At 40.2% G+C, this 26,306-nt stretch overlaps 1 protein-coding gene across 1 annotated transcript in view; it reads left to right on the top strand.

Moving 5' to 3' along the window:
* Positions 1-6,980: 6,980 nt before the first annotated feature.
* Positions 6,981-26,306, top strand: part of tenm4 (teneurin transmembrane protein 4) — a 158,447-nt gene continuing 139,121 nt past the window's right edge. The window contains 3 exon segments of the mRNA XM_037774364.1: positions 6,981-7,086; positions 13,781-14,067; positions 15,872-16,144. Coding sequence (XP_037630292.1) covers positions 13,845-14,067; positions 15,872-16,144 — 496 coding nt within the window. The 5' untranslated portion in view covers positions 6,981-7,086; positions 13,781-13,844.

The raw sequence follows: 26,306 nt of genomic DNA, 5'->3' as shown, positions 1-26,306 counted from the left end.
GCATCGCCTGCTTAGCAGTGGCTCCAACATTCGTTGCTCACATCCGCTGATGCAAGTATGATGTAAAACCCCTTAGTGCAGGAAAACAACAGCGCACATAGTGTGGCATTATATCGGACTGGCGGTCTTTGAAGGTAGGAGGCTAAAAGCACACCTGTGGAGAGGGAGAGGGTAATCAGATTTCCCCCCCCAGTGTTATGGGCACTTGCTGGCTCTCATATGGTTTTTATTTATGGAAGTATCCTTTTCTGTCTAGGGCCGGGCCCTGATTAGATCATGGATGCTGATTGTGGCCTAGAGCTGTGGTGATCAATCCTAATTTACTTGGAGAATTAAATTTATACATAGGAGGATGCAGTGCCCTGCCCTGATAGATGAAAGGGCATTTCCCTCGTACGCATCAACAATCAAGATGACAGGAAAAGAAAGACAACACGTATCCGTGATTTTGTTTCGTTGTGTTTTCATAACATGTAACATGGGGCTTTCCATGGGGGGGGTAAAAGCTGCATTAAAGACTGGTAGTCGATAAGCCCAAAAAAATAAATTGCACAGGCGTTTGTGCGTAAGCCTCAGCACTGTCTAATGTTCAGCCATTGGGATCAGAGAGTGCAGACCTCTGGTGCCTCAGAGGCAGAGGAGGGGGGATTGTGCAGGTCAACGCAGCACTGCCAAGCTACCCGTCAGCCATTTCATGTCATAATCAGTTAGGGGCAAATCAGCATACACCAACTCTCAGTGCCCCGTGAAAATCCTCTCAGGATTCTTGTCTGTACTGCAGCACTGAATTGATGGCAAAATTAATTTCATTCTGTGTGCTCTACGAGAAGGGCTTTTTTTTTTTTTAATGTGATGTTGTGATGCTCCGTTTTCAGCTCTAGAAAACAAGCACAGTGTGTTTACAGTGGGCCACTGCAGCAGCCACGCCTTCTAGACATAGCATCTTTACAGCCAGAGCTGTCGTCCAATCGATGATGAAGCTTCAGAGTGATTAGCCCCACCCAGAGGCTGCTGAGATGGGAGATGTGGGAGGTGTGTGGTTGTCAAAGCAGGGCTTGCGGAGATGACTCAGTTAGGCACTTAGAGTAAGATCATTACCATGCAGGAACCCTCCGTCTAGCTTTGCTGTGTGTGCTGATTTTTTACTGTTGATATTGAACAGCCACCGGTTTTATTGTCTCTAACAGCAGAGTTGTGCTCGCTGCTTGTCGTGCATCGGTTTATCACATGGTCCTCATGTTCATATCGTCTCATGCCAGCCATGTTAGCTGATTCATTTTGCAAAGCCAAGCTAAGATCCATATTATTGCTGTGGTGGGGAAACCTAATTAGTCCAGTTTATGGGATTGATTGATGCTTGAAACAAATACAGTGCTTCTCACTGTTTGGTAGTCTACTTTGATCAGGGGTAGGTGTGTGTGTGTGTGTGTGTGTGATTATGTTCTATTCATTTGTTTGTGTATATATACTCTGTATATAAATCAATAAATCATTGTGTTTCCTGCATCTCAGATCAGTTCACACATTGTGGCTTGATGGACAACAGCCAAACCCGGCAGAAATTCAATTTCAAATTAAATTGTAAACTCAACAGCTAATATATACTACATATGATGTGATACCAGTGGGCAACCTTCGGGTCTGAGAAGTGCATCCAATGCGAAAGTACCTTAAACTTGCATTCTTTCTAACAGCCAGCAGGGGGCAACTCCTCTGGTTGCAAAAAGAAGTCTGATTGTATAGAAGTCTATGAGAAAATGAGCCTACTTCTCACTTGATTTATTACCTCAGTAAACATTGTAAACATGAGTTTATGGTCTCAATCGCTAGTTTCAAGTCTTCTTCAATACAGCATGATGTTCATTTAGTAAATTATGGTCCCATTTAGAGTCAAATAGACCATAAAGCAGGGGATGCTTTAGGGCGTGGCTACCTTGTGATTGACAGGTCGCTAACACCACGTTGTCTGGTCTGGGAGTTGTCCGTGTTTTCGTCTTACGACTTTAACCCCTTTCACAGTGTGTTTTGCAATTCACGAAAGTTAATTGTAACATTTCGGTTGCTTAAAAAAGTCGTTGTGTTTACTTGTACTTAGCTCCACCCTCTTGTGTCACTTCGGGTTGCAAAAAAACAAGATGGCGATGGCCAAAATGCTGAACTTGAACCTTCAAAACGGCAGTCCACGAACCAATGGGTGACGTCACGGTGACTACGTCCCCTTCTTATATACAGTCTCTGCGTGATGCACATAATTGCCAAATGTCCCAGGAAAATCCAGCAAGGATATATAAGAGAAGGAAAGTTGAAAGGAGATGGCTAGTTCTCTCCTGAGGTAGGATCTCCTGCCTATGACAGCGTTGATTGATGATTGGTAGACCTTACTAAGTCTGTGATCATTGCAGTGCACTTCCTTACTCTGGGCCTACAGAAGTTACATATCATGAGGAAATCTCAGGACCCCCATTGTGAGTGAATTGTAATTGGTATCCGGCAGTACCACAGTACTATCTCACAGTCTCTTTGAGGGGAGTTCTTCCACTCACAGCTGCACAGTTGCCATGCATTGCCCTTGTCTTGATAAGATGACACACAGGGACAGAAGCAGAGTGGGGTATTTCCACCGGGCAGCTCGATGGTGGGATTCATGGATGAAAAGCGTGCATTGGGTGATCTGATTACAAGTGGACAGCTCTAGATACAGGTGTGACTGCACCTACACAGCTTGGAGGACACATTCATATTCAATATGTTGGAGCTACATTTGTGCTGTACTGTTGTGCATTATGAATACAGACTTCATCTGTTGTCAGTTCTTTCTGGCCTACAGAAATTCGAAGTGATTTATATGGTTGTTTGCATATTAGACAGGCTCACTTGAGACACATTTGAGACAAATTCTGATGCCATGAGTAAACTGAAATGTGGCTTGACTCTAGTCTAGACACTGTCTGGATTTACTGGGCTGTATCTGTTTGATTTGGTGAAGCTTTTTAGTCTTTTTCTCTTCTTTTCTCTTATTGTTTATCCTCCATTCAATCGTGTGTGCAGGACAGTGATTGACACCATCTCTATTTGGATTAGTCCATGATTTATCTTTCTTTGAACAGATGCCTGTCTCCTAAATGTTTTATAAGTAAATGCATTCATTTAAACAGAATTAGTGGAATTCACACTTACATCACTGTGTTACTCTACTATTCATTATTCATGCACCATGTTTGGATCCAATAAACTGCAGGACCATTAGTGGCATTAAGGTGTGATAACATCAGTGACTCATTTAGTAAATATTGCATTTTCCAAGAAACCGCAGACATTTCGTTTTTAGTGTTTGAATACAATGACAACGGCATGATGGGAGTTACCTGCTTTAATTTCTGTACCTTTAGTACACTTCAGAGTCTTCTAAATTACCTGGGTAGCCTTCTCTCAGGGTTGAATGGAAAACTAATAAAGTGCTGGGGGAACAAAAAACAATAAACATTAGCTTTCACCTCATTTTGCATCCTCTGTTAAGTGGCGACATCAATTGCATGAATATACTTGAGGCCAATACAAAACAGGTCTGTACAATACAGTTATGTTATAATGAGACCAAGGCAAATGTCATTTCTTAGAGCCATTGGTATATGAAGCACTATGCCTCATCCACACAGGGAACGTCAGAAGCGCGTGGTGGCTGCGTGATTCACGCGTCGGGCGTTCACACCAGCTGCATTTCAGCTGCGTGTCTGCTGCGTTTCTGCTGCTGCAGCTGCTGCTGTCAGCCCTTTCTTTCTACATAGAGTTTGCCTTTCACAATGGCCATTTCATTTCATTATAAATATCATTCTATTATTTTAAGTAGAGAAAGGTTAAGAAACGTGTGGTAATTTGTAAATAATAGTAATAATCCACAATTAAAACCCCTACTATATTCATTCATGGAGCTCTCCAAGTCACTGCATGTTCTACAACACTGTCTGGCACATATTTCAGAATAAAAGCCTTGTGTTATCAAATGAAGGATATCTGTCGACAGAAAAAAATGCTTGAGGGCATTTATTTTGAAATGAAAGCAGGAAGTGTTGATTTAAAAATAAGTCTCTACTTTTTTTCATGTCCGTAACATATTCTACAGATAGACATCGAAACTGTAGTAATCTTGCTGGTATGATGTCAATATACTGTCAATAGATCACCTTCACTGTCTGTGACATATTCTACAGATGTCTAGACATTGAAACTGTAGTAATGTAGCTGATATGATGTCAATATACCGTCAATAGATCACTTTTACTGCAATTGTTGTTGCTGTGAACCGCACGCTGCACGGGTCAAAAATAGGCGAGACCTCTATTCTCTAGAAGAGACGCAGCTGAGATGCTCTAACCTGTTAACATGGACGCAGAAATAAAAAACAACAGGTAACGCAGCCGCCATGCGCTCCTGACGTTCCCTGTGTCCTGGGCTCTAGAAAGGTAAAGGACTTTTTTTTTTAGATGCTAAGCCAAATGGAATTGTCAACATTACAGTACATTCAAATACAATGTGCTTAAATAATCCAGGAAGAACAGTGTGTGCTATCATGTAGATTTGTCAGAGAATTATCTGTGAACAATTATGTTGAAAAATGTAAGCTACAGTAAGAAGAAAGATATCTGGAAAATATGATTTTTTTGGTGTGGGTTTACATCCATTCAGAAACGTCGAGACAAAGTAAAACACAAGCCACACAGGTTTGAGCTCACTAACCCTTCTAGGGAAGGGCATCGGTAATAAGCAGTATAGCTATATACAGTATAATGCTGTGATCAGGGATGAGCCCAGAACCGCCTCACTGTGTAGAAGTGACTGGGATCATTTCTTTATGTGTAAGGAAACATCAGGCTTAACTTTAGCATTGCTTTCTTAACTTTGTAAAACAAAATGTAATAAATAAATACATAGATATACATTTACTGAATTGTTAATAAATAAAATAAAATCAAAATTAATTAATTACAATCCAGTCTATAATGTAGTATATAAACATAGAATTGAATTGGGTAGATCGGCCCCATTGTCACCGATACCCGATCCAGCTATTTGAATTAGTATCGGCCTGATATCCGATCTGGTATCAGTATCGGTGCATCCCGAGCTGTGATACATTGCATTGGATAATTGTTGTGCAGTTATGTATATTGTTTTTGTCCTTAACAAATAAAGGACAAAAAGACAAAATGAGAGCAGCTCTCAGCTAACCCAGTCCAAAATAAGTCTTAATTAACCGTCTCTGCTAAAATCTGTTCAAATGGCAAAGCCATACATTTATGAATATCATCAGCTGTTCCGAGCAACTGTTGCCAAATAGCAGAGGACCTCCAATATAGTTCCCAGAAAGCTTATAATGTCACCTGAAAGATGTAGGTCTGTTGATTAGCTAGAGGAGTGTGTGGTCCAACCACTGTTAAGAGGAGACTGAGGCATGCAGGCTGATCTTGGAGCAGAGGTCAACATGAAGTATGTGAGAGAGTGCAAAGCAATCTATGTGCTGTCACCGCATTGGCTGTAATAATGTTTGATTGTCTGTTCTTATCCTCACCACTCTATGTTTCGGGGGTTGTATTATTGTACTTACCTCTAACAGTTTCTAGCGATACAGATTTTTTTATTTGGAAAGACCCTGAGATATGATTTCTGCCTCCGCCCCAAATACAGTGGAGGTAAATGGATTTTTGTCTGCGGATCTGTCCGTGTGACTGACCTTGTTGTCGGCAATTCTCAGGGACCGTAACTAAGGTAGAAGGTAGTTCCAATGTTGACACCAAGGTCTGTCGATAAAGATGGTGCTATTAATTATTTTTAAATGGATTTTTTTTCAATGCTGTGACTGAGCACCAGAAACTAAATTCCATTCACCTCCATTGTATTAGGGGGGTAGTGACTGAAATCTCAAAGGCAGATATTTGAAAACATGGCATATGAAACTGACACAATTTACATACAGTGAGAAAATGTGTTTTTGTAATTCCGGTGAACCAAACCTCAGGGCTCGGGAACAGCACGTAAAAATATATTTTTGTTCAGAGCATCATTTATTTACAGCATCTCAGTCCCATAGACGCTCCTCGGGCTACAGATGCAAACCTCAAACATTTGTAACAGTAAGTTTGACAGTAGCAAGTTTACAGTAAGTTGATTATTGCTGAGCTGGTATTAGGTTTAGTTTCACCGCGGGCCAAACTATAAATCAAACTCAGGTCTAGCCTTTGCAGGATAATGTGAGCATTTATTGTAGACTAATGAGAGACACGGGTCACCACTAGAGTGACCCCTGCACTCACCAGCCATGCTTGGGAACAGAAGCACTTCAGCCTAGTGGAGAGGTCCTCTTTTAAAACCTGCATGAACCTCACATTCATTTGTTGTCTCAGTTGTTCCTCAGGACTTATAGTGAACTTTATGAGTCCAGATTACTTATTTCCCTTAATCCAGTTTGGTATATGTAACATTTGGATCATTCCTCACATGTCAGCCTTCATACTGCAGTGGCAAGCAGCCAACAAAGCACACAAATGTATTTCATTGTGGTCATAGCAGCAATATTGATAAGTGGTCATTTCAGCCTGACATAGCGCTGCTAACATTTTGCTGTATTTGGCCAAGGTCGGGGACGTACATCAATGCAGAAAGTGAATAAATAGACTGCTTCTCCCTGTTATTTACCGGGCGGGTTTAAAGGCATTATTCCACAGCCTGCTCCCTCTGTCAGGACTAAACCTTGAATTGCTTAGAGTGATTAGTAGCAGGGAGCGTGCTGCAGCAGCGGTCCCAGGCTACTTTTGTTTATGTTAAGGCTTTTACGCATTCTGTTTTATTCGCTGGCGGGGCTCGCTTTTGATCCCGGAAGGAGGCGGCTGCTGAGATGCCCCCCCCATCCCCTCTGCAGCCTGCATTAGCACTACAGAATTCAGATCTGTTTGGCAAGCTATTCAGCCCCCCCCCCCCTTCCCCATCCCCTCTCCCCAAGTCTTTTTTTCCCCCGGTTGAAAACACACCTTTCTGTTGACCGAGGAGGCTTTTCTATAGAGCCCAGGCATGTGAAAGATTTCCAGAAAAGAAGTAAGTGGTGCCTGTGTGGAGCTTTCTTTGCTCTCAATAGACGCTGTAGACAATGTTCTTGATATCTGCCCAAATTTCCTCTCTGTTGCGCTACAGGCTGCTTTTGTGTGTAGATGTTTGTCTGCAGTGTTGTGAGCTAGCTGTCATTAATCCTTTGACTACGTGACCAGGTTAGATAATAAAAAAACAGAAAGATACCAAACCAAACCAAACCAAAAAAAATATTTTTTAAAAGGTTTGTCATCTGATTTCTTATACCTAATATGGAAGAAATACCCATACATGTTTTGCATACTTAATTGTGATTTGGGTTGGATTTATTAAATAATGTTAACACTTATATGCTAACTTTTTCAGTCGATACCGATAGCGATACCTGGGTTTTGGGTATCGTGTGGAAGGAAGTAGCTGGGATTATTCTTGTATGTGCAAGGCAATGTCAGGCTTGATTTAAACATTGCTCTCCTAACTTAAAACGTAAAACAAAATGTAAGCAATAAATACGTAGATATAAATTGACTGAATTGTTATTTATTATTCAAATGATAAATCGTACACCAGCAACTTGGTAAAAAACTTTAAAAAATAACAAGAATTACAATTCAAGTGTAAACTTTTTATTGCAGCAACAAATTGGTCGAAACTTAAACAGGAATTAAAATTACAGTGTATAATGTTTATAATATATAAACATAGAATTGACTTGAATAGATCGGCCCCATTGTCACTGATACCCGATCAAGCTATTAGAGTCAGTATTGGCTCGATATCCAATTTGGTAACGGTATCACTACATCCCTAATATGCTTATTAACATTGATGGTATATCAACAATTTTGTCTCCCTGAACTGAAATGCTACAGTCCTCCAAAAAATATTCAGCTCATGTACGGTACATCAGCAGTCGTTTGTCTAAAAATGTCATCACTAATCAGTAACACATTACGTCTCAATCTTAGTGATAGTAATTAGTAATAATACTTAGTAATTAAGTGATTTCACAGACAAGTAATCTGTAATCATTTTAGATTATACTCCAAGGGATTTGCCAAACATTGTGCATGTGTGTTACTTTGTCTGTTTTCCGTGTTGCCTCAGAATGTTAGTGAGCGTTCAGTCTTGGATTTTGCACGGAAAATCTGTGACGTGTAAAGAGCAGCGAGCGGTTAATTATCATGGAAAACAGGGCTGTGTGCGGAGAGAAGGCGAGATTTATATGCAGCAGCACTGAATAGCAATTCTCAGCACACTGCTAATTGTTTGATGGATAGTACAGAGCCATTTGCATTTATATTGTACCCCGAACGCCTCCCACGTATTTAGATCCCATATTTAACTAACTCCTGACACCGGAGCAATGGTCACAACGATCTGCCCGGCAAAAAACCTCAACGAGTGTTTTAACAGGAGCTTCTGTAACCTGCCGTGTGAACGGTGGGTGGCTTGTTTTATGGGTCGGTAGAAGCTGCTAAGATTTCATCCTACCCACAGTTTTATGGCTTTAATGTTGTCTTCTTTAGCAGTATTTGGTTTTAAGGCATTAATAAGTGGTGATTATCCAGAATTAATTGAATATAGTCAGGAAACCCACAGTTTTGAGCAGGGGTACGCGTGGATAGACTTTATACTAACAAGCACACATTGTTTGTATAACAAGTATAAATAATAGATCTCTATTTTCTTTCATTGTAATTTGAATATCTTTGGGTTTTGGACTGTTGGCCTGGAAACAATTTTAAGATATAACCTTGGCCTCTGGGAACTCATAATGGGTGTTATTCGCTACTTTCGGACATTTTCATAAATTCTTTGAAAAAAAAAAAATTGATTGATGATGAAAATAATCCTTTGTTGCAGCACAAAAAAAATGCTACATTTGTGGTTTTGCTTCTATAAATCTTTTAAGTGCATGTTTAAGAGATGTGCCACCGGTAGACAGGGGGGATGCAAAGATCTATAGTGACAAACACGATTGCATACTTAACACAAAAAGTGTCATGACAGTAAAAACTAGAGAAATAATGGCCAGAGTGTGTATGTTGTTGTTGGCTGAGGTTGTTAGATTCCTTTGGCTACTGGCATCACTTTTAAGTTTTTCACTGCAGCAGAAGCATAAGCTCTGCCTTCTGTCTGGTATATTAAACTGGTCTTAATCTTTGATCATAGGCGGTGAAATCATACACACAGCAGTGAACTGTCAGTACCAGACAGACAATAACAGGCCTATGTTACTGATCATATGCTTTCTGTAACTGGCTCACATTTCATGGTATTCTACTTCTACATCTACTTTTCTTGTATCAGTTGAAACCATTTTTTCTTAATCTTTTTCTTGAGTAGCTCAAACGGTCATGGACTTATCTGTGATGACCAATTCAGAACATTAATGTTCTTAGTTGATGGATGCACCATAGAAACCTTGTAGTGCAGAAAAGGTCAGATTAGGGCTGCACGAGTATGGCCAAAATGCTAATCACAATTATTTTTGATCAATATTGAGATCACGATTATTTATCACAATTATTCAGAAATTTTAGGGATAAAATATTTTCTTGCAATTTCATATTTAAATAAACAGAGTGCTGCTTTTACTTCCATGTTGTGCTGCATTTCAACAGTCAAAAATTCTAAATGTCATCCTTTTACTTTGTTATTGTCATCTATAGTGGTTATTTGCATAAAAACACAATTAAAACGATAAGGAAATAAGTTGTTGTATTTTTATTTAAATATTTGCTTTGATTAAAAAATATCTTGCCTTTAGTAGTTCTTATTATATGTCATAAGCTGCTCTGTTATGGGTTTTATATTTCTGTGAAAACATCTCCTTCTAACAACTGGATTTATTCAAGTTTCTCACCAAAAACTCCATTTTACAAGATTACATTTGAAAGCGTCATGAAAGTGTTATAATTTACCATCGCCCAATAATCATTAAATAAATGATTAATAAATACGTAATTTTGCATGGGAATGAATTACAATCTAAGAAGTGTCTGATTAAGTTAGTCGTTCCAAATGTTTGAAGGTTGTTCCTCCACGGCTTATTTTAGACTTGCAGTTTTGACAAATTGCAGCTTTATGTCTTCTTCACTCACACTGAAGAACTTCCACACCGACGACATGTTGTGTGTATGTGTGTGTGTGTGTGAGACGTTACTGTCTGCCGCTGCGTGCCGACATAAAACCATCATGTGGTGGCTGCATGTGTGTGTGTGACGGGCAAAAACTCAGATATATGAAACTTCTGAAAACCGTCCATCGTCTATCGGCTACTGATTGACGGTGCATCTCCAGCTGTTAGTTTAGGAAGTTCGTCGATCATGTCCATTTAATTGAAGGATGCCAAAATTGCGATCGCTTAATATTCGATTAATTGTTTGTCTAGCTCTACGTCAGATGATAATGATGACACACACACATACATAGGCAGTGTTTCCAAGGTTGTTGTTGATCATGTTTTTCATAATATTCTAATCCACAGTCACTCCCTCCTTGTACACATTTCAGTACGCAGCAAGGATCTTATGCAACATCGCTGTGACTCCACTTGACACAATTCATGCTCCGTGCAACACTTCCCCTGCAGAACCACATAATTACTCTGCTTACAGCTGCTATACATTTGCTTTACAACCACAGACAAACCTGGCCCATTGTAGACAATGCAATTGAAAAATGTAGAGTGTGCAATTGTTTTAAAGGGAGAAAACAGACCATCCATCATTTCTTTTGTCTTTCCAGAGAGACCTCAATTGATTTTGGATCACTGCATAGATATGCAGTTAGCTTCTTTTTGGCACTGCTCACGCTCTGCAGCCTCAGAGGAACTTTGTCTTTGAAATAAAAGCATGCGATTGTTATCTTCGATTCAGAGATTTCAATCCACGGCAGTCATTTCTCACTGGTCTTTGTAAATAACTTTTCCAACGGAGTCTTTGTGAACGTACCCTCATTAACCTTCTCCTTCAGCGTTTCAAGCTACTTCTTTCAGTCCCCCTGTGTCTTACAGTACTATGAGATGATAATAACACTTTAAAAATAGTCCTCTTATCACTGCTTACTGTTGAGACATCTTGGTTAAATAAAACCTTCTGTTTATTGTCTTCACATACCAGTGCATTAAAATAATACAACCGTGGCATTTTCTTTGTTTTGGCTCCTTCTCCCAGGATTTAGACCTAGACAGATGAACAAGAACAACAGCTTTGCTCTCTGGCGCTGAAACACAATGATAATGCCAGATGTAGCCTATTTATGAAGAGCAACGCTGTTTCGTTTTCCAGTATGCTTTGTGTAAAAAATTCTGACAGCTGCACTTAAGGTGGATGCGTTTCAAGGACCTAACATTTTGCATCCCGTATCATCTATCATTGTGTATGGCCTGTTGCTTTTTTTTTTTTTTTTGAAAACCTCCCCTGGGTTTCCCATGGCCTCAAAGGTACATCTCATTGCATACCAGCCGATTAATAATGAGGAGAATGGGCTATGCAGAAGAGAGATGGCCAAAGCACTGAGCCCGGCTCTTTGGAAACAAAAACAATGCACTTTACAGAACATTCTTGAAACTTTAGAAAGCTGCTTGTTCTCCGCTTCGCTCGCATTTGCATAGCATCAAGGATCTTGAGCAAAAAGGTAAAAATTAGCAACCCATACAAGCTGCGTCTGAAATCTTGGGAGCAGCTGAAGTGCCCTTGCGGCTGCCGAGTGGGAGCGTTTTCTCCCCCCCCCATGTGGCGGAGGTCCTGCTATTGAAGCCCCAAGTCATTAATCACTGGGATCTTTTCAGCTGTCAATACATACAAAAAGCAACCCCCAAACCCAACAATGGTGTCTTCAATAAAAAAGTTTCTTTTTAAGCAGGGGCAAATATAGTTCACTGGGGATTATTGTTTATTGTTCTGTCCGGCATAAACCTCATACAGTATTCATATGGAGCTTATCTTGAGGAAAAATCCTTGTCTGAACAACACAGGCATATTGTCAGTAAAAACTCACCGATTTGCCAAGAGTAGGTTTTTATCTCTTTCTCAAAGAGCTGCGGTCTCTTATCCAGTGACTTGCATCCCGTTTGTGCTTATAGTAAAATACACTTTCAAGTGTGGGAGCAAGTAGTATAGACGTAGAATCCTGCAGCGTTAATGATGACGTTTTCAGCTCATGATATTTAATTATGGATATATCATTGTGACAGGAAAATATATTTTATTGCTGCAATATCTGGCTCACTAATTCCCTTTGTTCGGTAATTGAGCTTCAAAGTACACAGTGACCAAGCCTTTAATCAAGTTTATATCCACATTGACGTTTGTTAATCCAACTCAATATCTTTAAACCATGTGGTCTCTCAGAATGAGCTGTTTGCAAGGCATCGCCAGTTAACTGCTGTAATATTGCACATTCATTTATATCATGTTTTTTTTTTACCTTTTTAAATGAGAGAATAAGTATACAGCAAAACCAATTATATTTTAGTATATTCAAATTATTTTAAAGTGCGTTTCTTTATATTACTGCGATATTTCGTCCTTCAAGGCGAGAAAAATAAAATAGCTGAATGCTAAAATTCCCTCCCGCTATTGATCCTGTTCTCGGCGTGCTATTTGACAGTTGTGGTTTTATGTTTCAGTTTTTAATCATCTCTGCTGGTTCGATGTAGTCCCACATTTGTTCGGCTCCTCCATTTTCAACTGGTGATGATTTGTAACTTATAAACAACACAATTCATGGAAGGACACCTGCCACTTTTACAGATGCTGCAGGCCCCGCGTTTCTATACGGCACATAAAACGGAATATTTGTGGGAGACTTGCACCGTAAACTTTATAGGTGCAAGATTTGTTGTGCCATATTTTATTAAATTTAATCCTGGTGGCTCTCCCTGCTCTCCCTGTGTGTGCTGAGCCATGCATACGCTGCTGGTTGGAAACATGCATTTGCATTTTATTTAATTCCACAGTTACTTGGTTATGTGTGTGTGTGTGTGTGTGTGTGTGTGGGGGGGGGGGGGGGGAAGGGGGGGGGGGGGGGGGGGGGGGGGGGGGGGAGAGTATCAGTGATTTCTACCTTCACTGATGTTTTTTAAACATGAACTAGCATTATACCTCTTAAAATCATCGTGATTCAAGTGATTAGAAGTTTGATGTATTTTGAAAGGATTACATTTAAATATCACTGCTGTCGAGACATCTTTACATTCGGGCTGACAATCGATTCATTTATTTAATTGTGATTAATCGCATGTATGTCCATAGTTAATTGTGATCAATCGCAAATGAATCACATATTTTATCTGTTCACAATGTACCTTAAAGGGAGATTTGGCAAGTATTTAATAGTCTTATCAACATGGGAGTGGACAAATATGATGCAAATGTATGAATAAATGTATTATTGGAAATAATTAACAACACAAAACAATGACAGATATTGTCCAGAAACCCTCACAGGTACTGCATTTAGCATAAAAATGATGCTCAAATCATAACATGGTAAACTGCAGCCCAACAGGCAACAACAGCTGTCAGTGTGTCAGTGTGCTGACTTGACTATGACTTGCCCCAAACTGCATGGAAGTGGGCATGTCTGTAAAGGGGAGACTCGTGGGTACCCATAGAACCCATTACTTTTGACAGCCCTACTTGTCATACATCAAGTATCCTAATTTTTTTTCTTCTGTGTTTTTCTTCCACAGAATCACTCAAACTAAACCGGCAGCGTAACCCACATTTGATGTTGAAAATAGTGCGGAGGCAGCCATGGAAGTGAAGGAACGTAGACCTTACCGCTCGCTCACTGCCCGGCAGGACTCAGAGCGCCGTTACACCAGCTCCTCTGCAGACAGCGAGGACGGCAAACCCAACCCCAAATCCTACAGCTCCAGTGAAACACTCAAGGCCTTCGACCATGACTCGAGGATGGCCTACGGGAGCCGCGTCAAGGAAATGGTCCATCACGAAGTGGACGAGTTCAACCGGCAAGGTGGGCCCTGGCTGTGCCAATATTATGAAATACTGTGCTATTATGACTATGGAAGAGATTGTCATTGGTATCAATGTGCTTCATCTAGAAGTATATAGCAGTGCACAATGACAGGAAAAAGCCTGTTATTAGATTAAGGACATGTTACTGCCTGCTCTCAATATATGCGCCATTGCTTTTTAATGAGGAGTGTCTTGGTAATTCACATTCAGCCGCCGTAGAGGTCGGTCTGCATAGTTTGACTATTAACAGAGGTGACCAGGGATTGAACTTATCATGCCAGTGTTAAAAACTGCATGGAAGACATGCCTGCCTTTACCTGCTCCTTCAAATATATTATTCATCATCAAAGTTCAAATCAGATGTGATGGCACTGTCGAGGCGGCCTTAAATCCAACTGAAGCATAGGTCAGCAATTTTAATAAAAAATGTGTGTTTTTAATCACAAGGACAGGCCATTTGTGGTGCACTAAAGGAAAGAAAGAAAACCTTGTGTGTCTTTTATTTCTTTATTTCATTTTCATCAGTTACAGGATCTGGTGAGATCCTCAAATCGCCAAGGACTGCTTCACAAGTCTCCTGACTTGCGGTGGTAATTCTAATTACCGCGGTAGAGAACTTAGGAGAGAGGAAATAGAAGACAGATGTCTCAGTACTCAAATCCAACATTTAAAGACATACAAGCTGTGAATGTGGCATTTGAAAACGGCTGTTTGTGAACAAAAGACAAATGCAAAGCTTCAATTGTATTTACTTTCAAGCCACCAGTGTGTAGGACTTTAAAATGTCCTACTCTGGCGACTCGTCATGGTAAGAACAACACTCAGATCTTCCATTGGGACACTGAGATGAATGTGGTGAAAGCAACATATTGATATGTTAAAGATGCTTTACATGGGGGCTTTACTGTAAATTAGGGCTTTTAATTAAATATTTAATCGTGATTAATTACACATTTTTGATCTGTTCAAAATGTACCTTAAAGGGAGATTTGAAAAGTATTTAAGATTCTTATCAACATGGGAGTGGGCAAATCTGCCTGCTTTTAAATGTAAGTATATATTCATTACTGGAAATCAGTTAACAACACAACAATGACAAATATTGTCCAGAAACCCTCACAGGTACTGCATTTAGCGTTAAAAATATGCTCTAATCATAACATGTCAAACTGCAGCCCAACAGGCAACAACAGCTGTCATTGTGTCAGTGTGCTGACTTGACTATGACTTGCCCCAAACTGCATGTGATTATCATAAAGTGGGCATGTCTGTAAAGAGGAGACTCGTGGGTACCCGTAGAACCCATTTACATTCACATATCTGGAGGTCAGAGGTCAAGGGACCCCTTTGAAAATGGCCATGACAGTTTTTCCTCACCAAAGTTTAGCGTAAGTTTGGAGCGTTATTTAACCTCCTTCACGACAAGCTAGTGTGACATGGTTGGTACCGATGGATTCCTTAGGTTTTTATAGTTTCATATGATGCCAGTGTCTTCACTCTAGCTTTAAAACTGAACCCGCTACAACCTAAAAATTGCAAGTTGCATTAAAGAAATTAGCGGCGTTAAAATGAATTAACATGTTATTATCGCATTAAATTTAACAGCCCTACTGTAAATATCAAATGCAGCTCAAAAACTATTGCTTGTGGAACTTTTGCTTTTAAAAGATTACTGCACCTCTCAAGGCCAGGATATTGCTGTCATCTTTTTTTTCTGTAATGAATACAGTTCATTATGTTGAGTGATGCAGTTAGTTGCAGAATTAATTACCGTAGCGTTGTATTTATTGGTTTGGCTACAGGGGCAGACTTTTCCCTTCGAAACCTGGGCTTTGGAGAGGCCCTCCCATCCCACGTAGCCACGTACAGGACTGACCTGGGGATGCCGCACCGCGACTACTCAGTCAGTGTGGGCTCAGACGCGGACACGGAGACGGACGGCATCATGTCGCCGGAGCACGCGGTCAGATTATGGGGCCGCGGCAACACCAAGTCGGGCCGCAGCTCGTGCCTCTCCAGCAGGGCCAACTCCAATCTAACTCTCACTGACACCGAACACGAGAACACAGAAAACGGTAGGGCACTTCTCTCTTTTACCTTTCTCTCAGGCAAGATGATTTTGATGTCTTTTTCCATGTGGATTTTGATTTTGATGATAGAGTTGTGTTTATTTTTCTAAGCATGTTCCTGTACACTGAAGCAGAATTACATGCTGTGTCTTTACAGCAACAGAAAACACAAGCTAGGCTGTTCTGCATGGTACAGTCTAAGGCTAAATGATGATTACATTGGTTTGGATTTGTTTAGTTTCTGACTAATTAGAATCTATACAGCCGCAACGATGAGTTGCGTCTTTTCTATTTTTAATTGTCTTGGTACATTTTGACACTCTGGAACTATTCCAGTCCGCCCAAGCTGAAGTTGGCATTTTTAATTCAGCTTTTTTATATCTCTGTTTGCATTTTCTCAGAATTTGGCTTAAGACCAACATGTTTAGGATTTTACTTCTTGAAGAAAAGACAATTACCCATGTTCCAGGCAGCACAGCCAGAAATTTGGAATACCATTACCTCGGCTGTTCATCAGATCATTTTATTCATGCTGTCTTCTTTTTGTTGCAGTGTGTGAATCACTGTGTATGTGTGGTCTTTGATAAGGAATGGTTTGGCAGGTTTCTTGGTGAGATCCGTGCCAGGAAGTGGGAAGCCATATGTATTGAATTGATCTTTCTGTGGCTCGGTGTTTCCCCCCCAAGGGCCAGATGAGCCTTTGTGCTTGCTCAGAAGGTCACTTGAGCTCAGGGAATATGTAACTATGAACCATGGCAGGGGCCGAAAAATGTCGGAAGATAGTTGCAGTTCCTCTGAAGATACTTCTCTTTCAAATCGTAGATCAGTGTGCTAAAAAGTCATGATATTGCAGAATGCCGTTTGGAAGCAGAAATGCCATTTGGATCCTCAGCTCAGTCCCCCAAGCGCTTATTTGTCGGTAAACTCAGTTACAACTCATTAATTGCTTGGATAGAGTATACAGTGAAAGAAAAAGCGCTTGGAGTGAATTCAGGGCAGTGTGGAGGCAGTACCTGGCAGGCAGGTTTCTTTTACCCACATAGCCCTTTTGTGTCCAAAATGCCTACTCCTTCCTGCATTTGTTTACCTGAATTTCTGCCAAAATGGATTCTACTCCATTTCTTTTTTTTAACACAGAGGTGCTACGTGGTGAAATCTAAGTTCTGTTTCACATTGTGCAAAGTTTAACACAAACCTAAATCATGCATATTAACTGGCAGATTTATGATACTGTTCCCAGGATACTTCAGAGATAGAGGAACTCATCAAGGGCCTAGCGGCACAATTCTAATTGCCCCTGCACAGCCTTGCAGAGAACCTTGTGAATAGTTTTGCATTTCAGAGTGTGTCACATTATGTATTAGCTTCTTATTATAACTGACAGAAATAACTCTTGGAAGTGGAATCCATTTGCCCGAATGAGTCAGGGAGAGAACGTGGCATCCCTCTGCTTGATCATCTGAGATGCCAGGGGACTTGAATTTGGCTGTATTGTACATAATTAAAGAGAATCTCCTTGGATGGCTGCTAAGGGGTTGGAAGGCTGGAATGTATTCAGAGCAGAGCACCCCGTACTGTAGATGCAGCATCATGCTGCATCTGTGAGACCCAATCGAGATTCTAAGTAGCTTTTTATTCAACTCGCCCAAGCAGAAAGAGCACTTGTATTCAGCATTTAATTCAGTAATGCCTGATAACATACAATTTATATATGGCAAGTTAATTAAAATCCATCGAGCAGGCCTGCTTGTGTGTGCTTTAATCTCTTTAAATCAACAAACCATTTACTCCGCTTTAATGTATTCAAGCCGCTGGGCAGCTCTCCCCCTCTTCACATGTGACTTACTTGACCCTGGTTTTAATGCATGCAAATAAGCAATAGCCATTTTGGAACAATTTTTCATGATGCTCAAGTGATTCCGAGGACTCCCAAACAAACAGTACTATGAATAAAATCCCTTGCTGATAATGACACGGTTGTGATGTGATGATATAGTGGCTACCTTTATTCTTGGTCTAACCTACTACATGATGGCTAGATATGTGACAATTGAAAAGTTGCAAAGTCTTTAACTATAGACTTTTTTTTAAGTTTTGGAATAGGGATGTACCGATACCAGATCGGTAGCTGTATAGGTATCGTGACGATGGGGACGATCTGTCCAGTTCTGTTCTATTTTTAAATACTATATATATATATATATATATATACACGGTATTATATACTGCAATTTTAATTCCTGTTTAAGTTTTTACCAATTTGTTGCTGCAATAAAAAGGTTTACACTTGAATTGTAATTCCTGTTAGTTTTGAAGATTTGTTACCCAGTTGCTGGTGTTCGATTTATTATTTTAATAATAATTACAATTCAGTAAATGTATATCTATGCATTTTATTTGTTATGAAAGTGATGTTTAAGTCAAGACTGATGTTGCCCTACACATAATAAATATTATCCCAGTCACTTCCACACAGTGAGGCATACAGCTTATTAATCAAACACTGGTATCAAATCGGTACTCCGTATCGGCCAATACCCAAAGCCTGCAAAGCTGATACCGATATCACTATCGGTATCAGGACTGAAAAAGTCGGATCGGTGCATCCCTGTTTTGGAAAAGTAGTTATGTCCTGCCCCGATTGTTAATGTGTGTGTTGTGTCGACGTGGCTGTAGATGGCTTGCTACATGGATGCCTTGTCTTTAACATTAATATACATGTACTTTATTAATCCCTTCGGGGAAATTCAGTTTTTCACTCTGTTGTTATTTTCTTCATTTACACACACGGGCCTGAAATACATGTACACAGAGGCCCTGTAGACATGCATTAGAGATATTGGAGTGATGGGGCTTGCCGCATAGCACAGTGGCCGAGCAGTTAGGGGGTTCAGTGCCATACTCAAGGGGAACATCGGCAGTGCCCAGAAGGTGAACTGGCACCTCTCCAGCTACCAGTCCACACTCCGTACCGACCGGTCCGTGCTGGACTTGAACCTGGCTACCATCCGGTTCCAAACCCAAGTCCCCCACGGACTGCCGCTACCGCATGTGTATGGCTCGGTTAGCGTTTAAAGTGCATTCATGCAGTGTGTACAGGTATGTGTGTGTGTCTCCTACCCAGCATGCCTCCGGTCCCTAGGGAGCCCCTTGAGGACGCCTCCAGCAGGCAGCAGACTGCTGAGTCATTGCACATCCTACAGCGGCTGAACAGCGAGGAGGCCAGCCCAGCCTGCTGGGTTTGGGAGAGGGATGCTGTTTTTGGGGTCTACCCTATTACAGCTTATCCAGATGTGTGCTCTAATCCCAACTTTCCCCCCACTGCTCGACTATTACGTTTCTGTAACCATGAGAACCGGCAGTGGAGATAGCCACAAAAGCCTGCTGGGGGACTGTTGTTATTCATGTGTTCCATAACCTGCAGAGAAAAATAATGCGGCTAAGGCCTACACAGCTCCTGTTGATAGAAAAGTGCTTGTGTGACTGACACTGGTATTTTTCTACAGACAAAATGTAATTAGTTCCAGTGGGTGGTTAGTTATGTAGTGATTTGGCTTTCCCTTACTCCATCCTCCTGGGAGATCTGTTCTATATTGATTAAGGAGATATACATATATACAGCCAATCTTTGATCTTACTCTGAAGTGTGATTTAGCAATCTTCTCCCTCTGCATAGTGGCATTGTTCAGAGCAGAATTGTTATATTTGAATATTGCTAGTGAATGGCAGAGAAACATACAATGTGGGACTCGTGTGATATCCGTTTTTTGGAGTTAGATTATATTTTTTATTATTGCTCATTACTCAAATCCTGGTTGCTGTAGGCACTGCTTCAGGGCAAAGCCTCTAGGAACTCTTCTAGTGAAAGTCCCTCCACAACTTTTCAGCTGCATTTTGATTTTCTGCAGCACACTATCAACTAGTGGAGGTTTCTGTTGGGATCTCCACACACTTCTGAAATCACTAAATCAACTGTTATTCATTTACATTTCATTAGCACACAGCCTTGACTGTTGGCTGTGTTAACTTAGCACCAACAAAATCATCACTTTGGTAACAATACTACTACTATTACTACGAATAATAATAATAGAAATAGTAGTAGTAGTAGTATTAGTGACTTAACTTGGCAAAGTTCTTTTAAAATAGAACGTGACTACAAAAAGCCAGTAATGTAAAATTATCAGCCCTGATGGCAGACGTTACTTTTGCAACCATCACACTGAAGTGTCCAGATCCATCCGTGCTTTAAAAATACTCAGTAAAATGTTAAAGGGGAACAACACCCATTTTCAAAATTCATGCATGTTAAAACTGTCCAAAAATATGAATAAACAAGAACAACTCTCTCTTAAAGCTGCAGTGGGTAGAAATGGAGCAAATATAATTAAAACAAGTTATTTTTATATCACTATATCCTGACGGTAGCGCATGAGACAGGTAATCTGAAAAAAAAAGCATGTGCCTCTGTGTCCTCTGGTGTCCTCCGGTGCTCCTAATGGCATCTGCTAGATTTCACAGAACGGAGTAAAACAACCAATCAGAGCTGATCTGGAGTCTGAAGTCCGGCTGCCATCAAATGGTCAAACTAGGCAGCGCTGATCAAATATGAATCACTATTCTGTTACTGTAATGATTATTTCTCTCCTCAAATGTTTTCAGAATCATCTTGTAGTGTACTGTTCAGCTGTAAAATGAGAAAGTTTGTGACCCGACAGCCATGTTGAGAACAGTTGAGGAAATACCAAGCACCGCCCAACAGCCGGAGAACAGCCAATAGGAACGCTCTCACACTGAAATGACCTGTGATTGGCCAAAGTCTCCTGTCAGATTTTTTTAAAGCCTGAAAACAGAGCCATAAGGAGGTGCAGATGTCTAGTTATCTCTCAGAACACTTGAATTACAATATGCTGAAAGGTTATTTTGGATTTTTTGCCCAATGATGACAAAAACTTTCTGCCTACTGAAGCTTTAAATCCCCAAACTAGAGTGCTAAAACTCAAACTTTTGATGTCATAGGGTATAAAGTCCGGACCTGTTCCATAGACAGTGAATTGGGAAAGATGTTCTAGATGACGCTGAGAGCACCCAGGGGAGTGTTCTCAGTATGGGAACATTTTCTTTTTCAGAGCTGACAATACTACTGTACAGTAGAATAAAGCTCATTTGGGTTTGTGCGTCCACAAAATCAGTCTCCTGAGACTTATTTCTCTGGTTTCTGGCTTTGAGAGAACGTAGCTCATGTTCACAAATATTGATGAACATTCCTCGGCTATGGAAATAACATATTTTAATTTTTACTTTAGGTGGTGTTCCCCTTTAAGCCTGATTCAGAACTTCTCGCAGATATTCAGAGGAATGATGCAAGGATTGGTGTGACATATTCCAGGGAATAAAGGGAAATGCATTTAAGTACACTGAATGTAATGAACATACAAATGACAATTCCAATTTAAGCATGTTTGTAGAAAACATCATGGCAATGTTTGTTATGAAAAATGTATTAGTACTGTTTTTTTTATGAGACTGCAGTAGACTTAATGAGAAGTTTTAAATATTCTGATTGTTCATAATTTTCCTACAGCCATGTTTGTATCACACCAAGCAAATATGGGAAGCAACTCATCGAGGCTCCTCCACTTACTAATGATTTCAAGCAGCAAGCAGAAAAGATTGGAGATGAATGACGGTCGGGTTTCTTAATTCAATTCAGTTTTTTGTTCTGCATGATTAAATACAAGTCATCAATCAGCATTCTTACCTTCAAAGCACAGTGGCTAATGTGCTGATGTGATCATGCTTTTAGCTGGGGTAGGAGCAATATTTATCGATGTTGAGTTGTCAGAGGAAAAGTCTTTTCATGTGAATTTACCATGCACAGCCTATTTTCTGCAATCCCACACAGATTTGTTTACAACTGTCGAGATAAGATTTTTTTTTTCTGCCTTCATTGCTGCTGATAACCTTCCATTTTCATATTGAGATATGAAGTGCCTCACTATTATTCAGGTTGTATTATGTTAATGAAGCTGGTCTGCTTTGCACATAATTACACAAATCCTAAAATGATCATTACATGTTTGAATAATGGCTATGAATAACTACTTGTAGCAATACTCCACTAAAACAAATAAACTTCTCCTTTCTTCTAATCTTAGTTACAACCTCTAGTACTAGAACTAGACTTAGGACTAGAAGTAGAAAAACAATAGCAAAAAGAGTAAGTGCTCCTCAGTGACGATGATCTATTCCCTTGCTACCTGTCTCAGATACTTGTTGGAGGGTTCAAGACTCAGAAGAAACTTTGAACTGTTGAAAGATTGAGGTTAAGAGCTCCAGGGCGGTGCTCAGTTACTGAATCTTTGAAATAGCATGACTGTCTATGAGGGACAGGTGTTCCTGGTAGAAACATGTCGCAGCCCCAAAAGGCTGAGGGGCTTTGAAAAGCAAATCTCTTGCAGACTTGAACTCGAGCGGGGAGAACATCAGCCTGTCCCCTAACCATGTTGATAGTGATTGATAGGACGTTTGTTCTTGGCCCGAGCCACATTTCCCTTGCATAGAAAAGCACCTTCTGTGCTTGAGGGTTCGATGTAGTTATTATAAAGATTTGAATTCTGTTAATGGTCCATTTTTATTAAATGCTGTGTTGTATTTTTCAAGTAGCAAAGTAAAAATTCTGAGTGTGCAAAAGTCACGGAAACATTAGTGTTGCAATGTCTAAATGAACATTGTTTTGTACCACCACTACCACAGTTCACAGGGCAGTGGTGGCCCAAAGGTTAGAGCCTAAGGTTAGAGAAACGAGCTTGAGACCAGAAGGCTGCTGGTTCAATCCCCCGGACTGGCAGGATAAATCTGGATTGGGAAAAGTGAAAAGCAGGGTTTGCCCCTCCCTCATTACCACCACTGAGGTCCCCTTGCTCAGTGGCCAGCAGATCAGACTGTGGTTGTACTGGTCAGCTTCCAGGTGTGAATGTGATCAGGGCGTTCCTGAAAAAGAGAGCATTGTTCTCAGTGAACCTCTCCGTGTATTCTAGTTAGGATTTTTTTGGATCATTAATCACTGGACTAGGTGAGTTACAATGAATGAAATAAGTTCTAAGTCACATTAGAAATGTACCATCTGCATAATGATTCTAGTGATTTCTAAAAGCAACCTCAGAACAAGCAACATTTTTACACTTTGATATAAAACCATGCACCTTAATCTTGTACCCTTCAACGCGACTGCGATATTGACGTTTGAAATGCTCCGCTCATAGAAAACTCTGCTGCATGAATCAAGTGCTTCCTAAACTGACAGCTAGAGATGCACCGTCAATCAGCAGCCAATTGTAGACAGCCAGTTTTCATATATTCCATTTTTTTTTACCGGTCACACACACGTGCAGCTGCCACGTGACGGTTTTACGTCGGTACACAGCGACACAGTCAGTAATGTCACACACACACACACACACAAACACACACAACATGTCGTCTGTGTGGAAGTTCTTCAGTGTGAGTGAAGAAGACATAAAGATCGCAATTTGTCACAACTGCAAGTCCAAAATAAGCCATGGAGGAACAACCTTAAAAACTTTACAACAACTAACTTAATCAGACACTTCTTAGATTGTAATTTCGTTCCCATGATGCAGCTCAGAGTGATCACAGTGACCGGCTCGTCTGCTGACAGCACAGAGCTACAGAGCTCCGTTAACGGAGGTACCATTGAGTTACATTATGATACGTTCAAGCTCCACTCAGTAAAATGGCTATTGGGCGATGGTAAATTGTAACGCTATCGTGATGCGTTCAAATGTAATCTTGTAAAATGTAGTTTTTGGCAAGAAACTTGAATAACTACAGTTGTTTTAAGGAGATGTTTTCACAGCAATATCAAATAGATATTAGAGAGGGAATTATGACCTATTTTATTTCCTGACACACCCACAAGAATTTTTTTTTTAACCAAAGCAAATATTTAAATAAAAATACAATCATTGATTTCCTAATCATTTGATTTGTGTGTTTTTATGCAAATAACCACTATAGACGACAATAACAAAAAGGATGACATTTAGAGTTTTTGACGTTTGGCATGTAGCACATCATGGAGGTGAAAGCAGCTCTCTGTTTATTTAAATGTGAAATTGCAGTAAAAATATTTTATCCCTAAAATCTATGAATAATCGTGATCTCAATATTGATCAAAGTAATCGTGATTATCATTTTGGCCATAATCATGCAGCCCTACGTCATAGACTGTGCATACTGTAATACCAGTGCTGATGGCTGCGCCGTCGTGAGGTGAATAAGCACATTTCTTTGTTGCACACTCCACATTTAAGATGCGTTTTTATCTTTGAACTGATTCCCCGGAGCTTCGCCACCATGTTGGGAGCCTGTTGGGGTGAAGTGAAATCAGACTTCCAATTAGACAAGACGTTTCCTGTGTTACAGGGCTGGATTCATTAGGGCATGTTTTACAGCAGTGTGGTAGGACCACAGAGATGGGGTTTCCTATTGTGACCTTGGAGTAGAAGGAGCATATTTGCACGTACACACTCACACGACAAGGCACATATGCAGAGCAAAGGAAACACAGTTCCTATGTGAATACTTGGACAAGAAAATCAATTATCATATATGAGAGCCATATTGTCTCCCTGATTTTTGTTTGAAATAAAATTGCAAAGCAACAAGCATGTTATTAATCTTTTTATTTTAATGATTCGTTTGATATGGTCAGTAAAGCTTTTCTTGTTTTAATCATTATTGTTTTTATACAGAAGCATTTAATGGTTAACATAAAACTGTTTTATGATTATTTTAGTAAATGAAATAATCATAAATGTATAATAGCATGGCATGGAAATTACTGTGCATTCCAGTGGGCTGTAACTGTGTGCACATTGAAATGGAATAATTATAAAATTCAATGACGTATTTGGAGTGTGCTGGCTTGCCTTGAATGTTTTAACAGACTATATTGAGTGATTCTTTTTACCCCGCAGGCTTTTGCTATTGATCACAGTCCCAGCTTGTAATTACCTGTGTGCTACAGAATATTCTGTAAGATCAGTCATATTTAATGTCAGTACTTACATCAACCTTAATCTGCTTGTGTATTCCTGTCCGTGTTGCAGGTGCCAAAATTGACAAGAAACATGAGCGGCTCGGATTGAGAATTTATTAAAAATACTCACGTCTTCATGTAACAATAGAAATGACATCAGAATGAATATCAGTACCTGTTAACTGCATTTTTTACTCAACATTTTCCTTTAACTAGCTTTTGCTAAACTTGGGTATAAAATATGGGTTTCATTTTTTTTTTTTTTTTTTTTTTCACAGTCAATTTTATTAAATTTACAGTGTTACTTTCCATAAGAAATATCTCCAATATCCAAGATTTCAGGGTTGCAAGATTGTTCAATGAATCAAGATCAAGGAAAGTAAAACAGAAAGAGCTATTTCTACAGACAATAATTGCCTCTCTTTGGCAGGCATCGTTTTTATTTGCTATGTCATGAAATAAGTGACAAGTGTGTTTTAAAGAACCACAGAAACAATAATTTATACAGTTAGAAATGGTAATTATATCAGTTGTCTTTTAGAGACATATAATTTATAATCGTTTTTGTAAAACATTGGTATTTTGATGCATCGTCGCTTTTTGCCGTCTGTGATGGCGACACAGAGACTGTGATCATTTGCTGCGGGGGGTGGGGGGGTGGGGGGGGCAGTGTTTTCTGTAATACTGGGATCTGTATCCACATTGAGCACAACATGGAAGCTTGTTTCCGAAACGGTCACAGGCATCGTAGCAGCAGAGTATCAGGCGAAATGAGGCTTCAAAGAAATCACTAGTGGCTTCCCAGCTCACAGCCGTGGCTATTTCCACCCTCAGTATTTCTTGTGAAGTTATTTATTTGTTTACTTTTTTGGCAGAGTCTCCGCTCAGATCACGGATTAGTAGAGATATTCTCTGGCTCATTTGCAGGCTAATTTGTTGGGTTTTAGAGGCCCTCGTGGACAGTTTTGGTCTGTTATCTGTGGAGTTGCATACCCGCTCCCTGCCAGTGCCTCTGACAGTCTAAACCAACAGCACATCAGGGCCCATCTTACCACCGAGGCTCAGGGGCCTCACTACAGCTCAAAGCACGCCATGGAGCAGGAT

The sequence above is a fragment of the Sebastes umbrosus genome, chromosome 7, assembly GCF_015220745.1.
Source record: "Sebastes umbrosus isolate fSebUmb1 chromosome 7, fSebUmb1.pri, whole genome shotgun sequence".
NCBI classification, from domain to species: domain Eukaryota; kingdom Metazoa; phylum Chordata; class Actinopteri; order Perciformes; family Sebastidae; genus Sebastes; species Sebastes umbrosus.
This window is presented reverse-complemented; position numbering and strand designations above follow the sequence as displayed.